Source organism: Hipposideros armiger, unplaced genomic scaffold (genome assembly GCF_001890085.2).
Source record: "Hipposideros armiger isolate ML-2016 unplaced genomic scaffold, ASM189008v1 scaffold_478, whole genome shotgun sequence".
Lineage (NCBI taxonomy): Eukaryota > Metazoa > Chordata > Mammalia > Chiroptera > Hipposideridae > Hipposideros > Hipposideros armiger.
Window position 1 is genome coordinate 1,057,936 of NW_017731828.1, and position 1,602 is coordinate 1,059,537.

At 39.4% G+C, this 1,602-nt stretch overlaps 1 protein-coding gene across 1 annotated transcript in view; it reads left to right on the forward strand.

The window, feature by feature from the left end:
• Positions 1-1,517, forward strand: part of WEE2 (WEE2 oocyte meiosis inhibiting kinase) — a 32,449-nt gene extending 30,932 nt beyond the window's left edge. Inside the window, exon 9 of the mRNA XM_019666762.1 lies at positions 283-1,517. Coding sequence (XP_019522307.1) covers positions 283-439 — 157 coding nt within the window. The 3' untranslated portion in view covers positions 440-1,517. The remainder of the gene's footprint in view (positions 1-282) is intronic.
• The last annotated feature ends 85 nt before the right edge of the window (positions 1,518-1,602 follow it).

Genomic DNA, 1,602 nt, shown 5'->3' on the forward strand with positions numbered 1-1,602 from the left:
TTCATACACAGCCTGTAGAGTTGTTTCTATATATATAGAAATTTTAAAGTCTTTTTATGTCCCAATAAGTAGGATTTAAGAAACTGAACCTGCCATGTTTTGTGGTATGTGTGTGCCAGACATTTTTAAAGACAATCACAGGAGTGAAGTTTCTACTCTGTGCATAGCCTAGGCTTGTTTCAGTAAATGCTGAAATAAAAAAAAAAATCTGTCAGTTTTGATCATACATATTATCTCTAATTTAGGATCAAGTAACATATGTCTTTCCTCTTTCCCTGCCAGGGAACTGAGAGCAGCCCAACGGGAGCAGTCCCCCCAGGAAGGTGATGATGAGCCTGGGGTCTCTGGGACACCCACAGGATTAAGAAGCACCAAACTCCTAGTGGGAGGAAAGAGTGTAAAGTCTTCAAGCTTCAGCTGTGGGATAACTTCCCCATAAGAACTCATTTCACATCAGCCCACGTTTTACCTTAGAGCTGCCAGCAACAGATTTTGACCGTGTCAAACTTCCTCCTGTAAATGGAAAGATTAACCAACCCGAATGCCCAAAGATTTCAAAAGCCACTCCTAATTTAGCATTTACAGCCAAGACCCTAAAGCTTTTAAGGCCTCCTATGAGCAGTGGTCCCAGGTGCAATAATCAGTAGACACTCCTCTATTGTTATATTCCTAACACCGTCTATCACTTCTCTCACTCATTGTGCACAAGGGGAGAGTGTGGGCTTCTGAGCTGAAAGAAGAGAAGGAACCAGCCCTCGATGTAGCGTGTGGCCTAAGAGGTTGCTCTGGCTAATTACCTACGAAGGATCCCTGTGACTCCCTGCACATAAAAAGGAGTACTATTTTGTTTTGAGTTGAGGTAACAGCTTATAAGAAAATGCGCCTGGATTTCAACACTGTTTGCCAGGTTATATGATGGTATTATTCCTAAAAGAATTCTCAGCAACTTTGAGTAAGTAGTTTTCCTACTGTAGTCTCTGAATGGAGACAATCCCTTCCTCTGATATTGTATTTATTAAACATAAAGGATTTCACCATTATGTGAGGTGGGTAGAAATAAGACTATACATAACTTGACATTTCTGAGCTGGCTATTAACTTATGGAACAGAAACACTGGTAGAGGGCGTGGGGGGAATTTGATGTGGTTGTTCTCCTTCCATCTATTTGCCCTGACCCTCTTGTAACTGTTATGTCTGGTTTTAATTTTCTGGATGTCGCCAACTTCTCCTTGATTTTATCAGAATTTGGCTTTATTTCCAGTGATTTTATCACATTTTACCCAAATCCTTTTCTCTGTATATATTTTTAAAGGAATAGAATATTTGTAAATAAAGGTTTTTTTTTATCTTGTCCAAAGCCAAATATGAGTAAAACACTCTTCTTTGTACTATATAACTAAGAATGAGAAATTTATGTTGGAAGCCATTTCATGATAGATAGGTGAGAGAATTAGGTAGGCTAGCACTAACAAGTCTTGGCTTCAAGGCCGAGTGTCACAGGCCCAAGAGCAAATATTGGCCAGGCTATGATATAAAATAATGTTGGTCATAAAGGCATTTGATAACTTCTACTTGTGTCATACTAATGAGAGTAGCCTGTT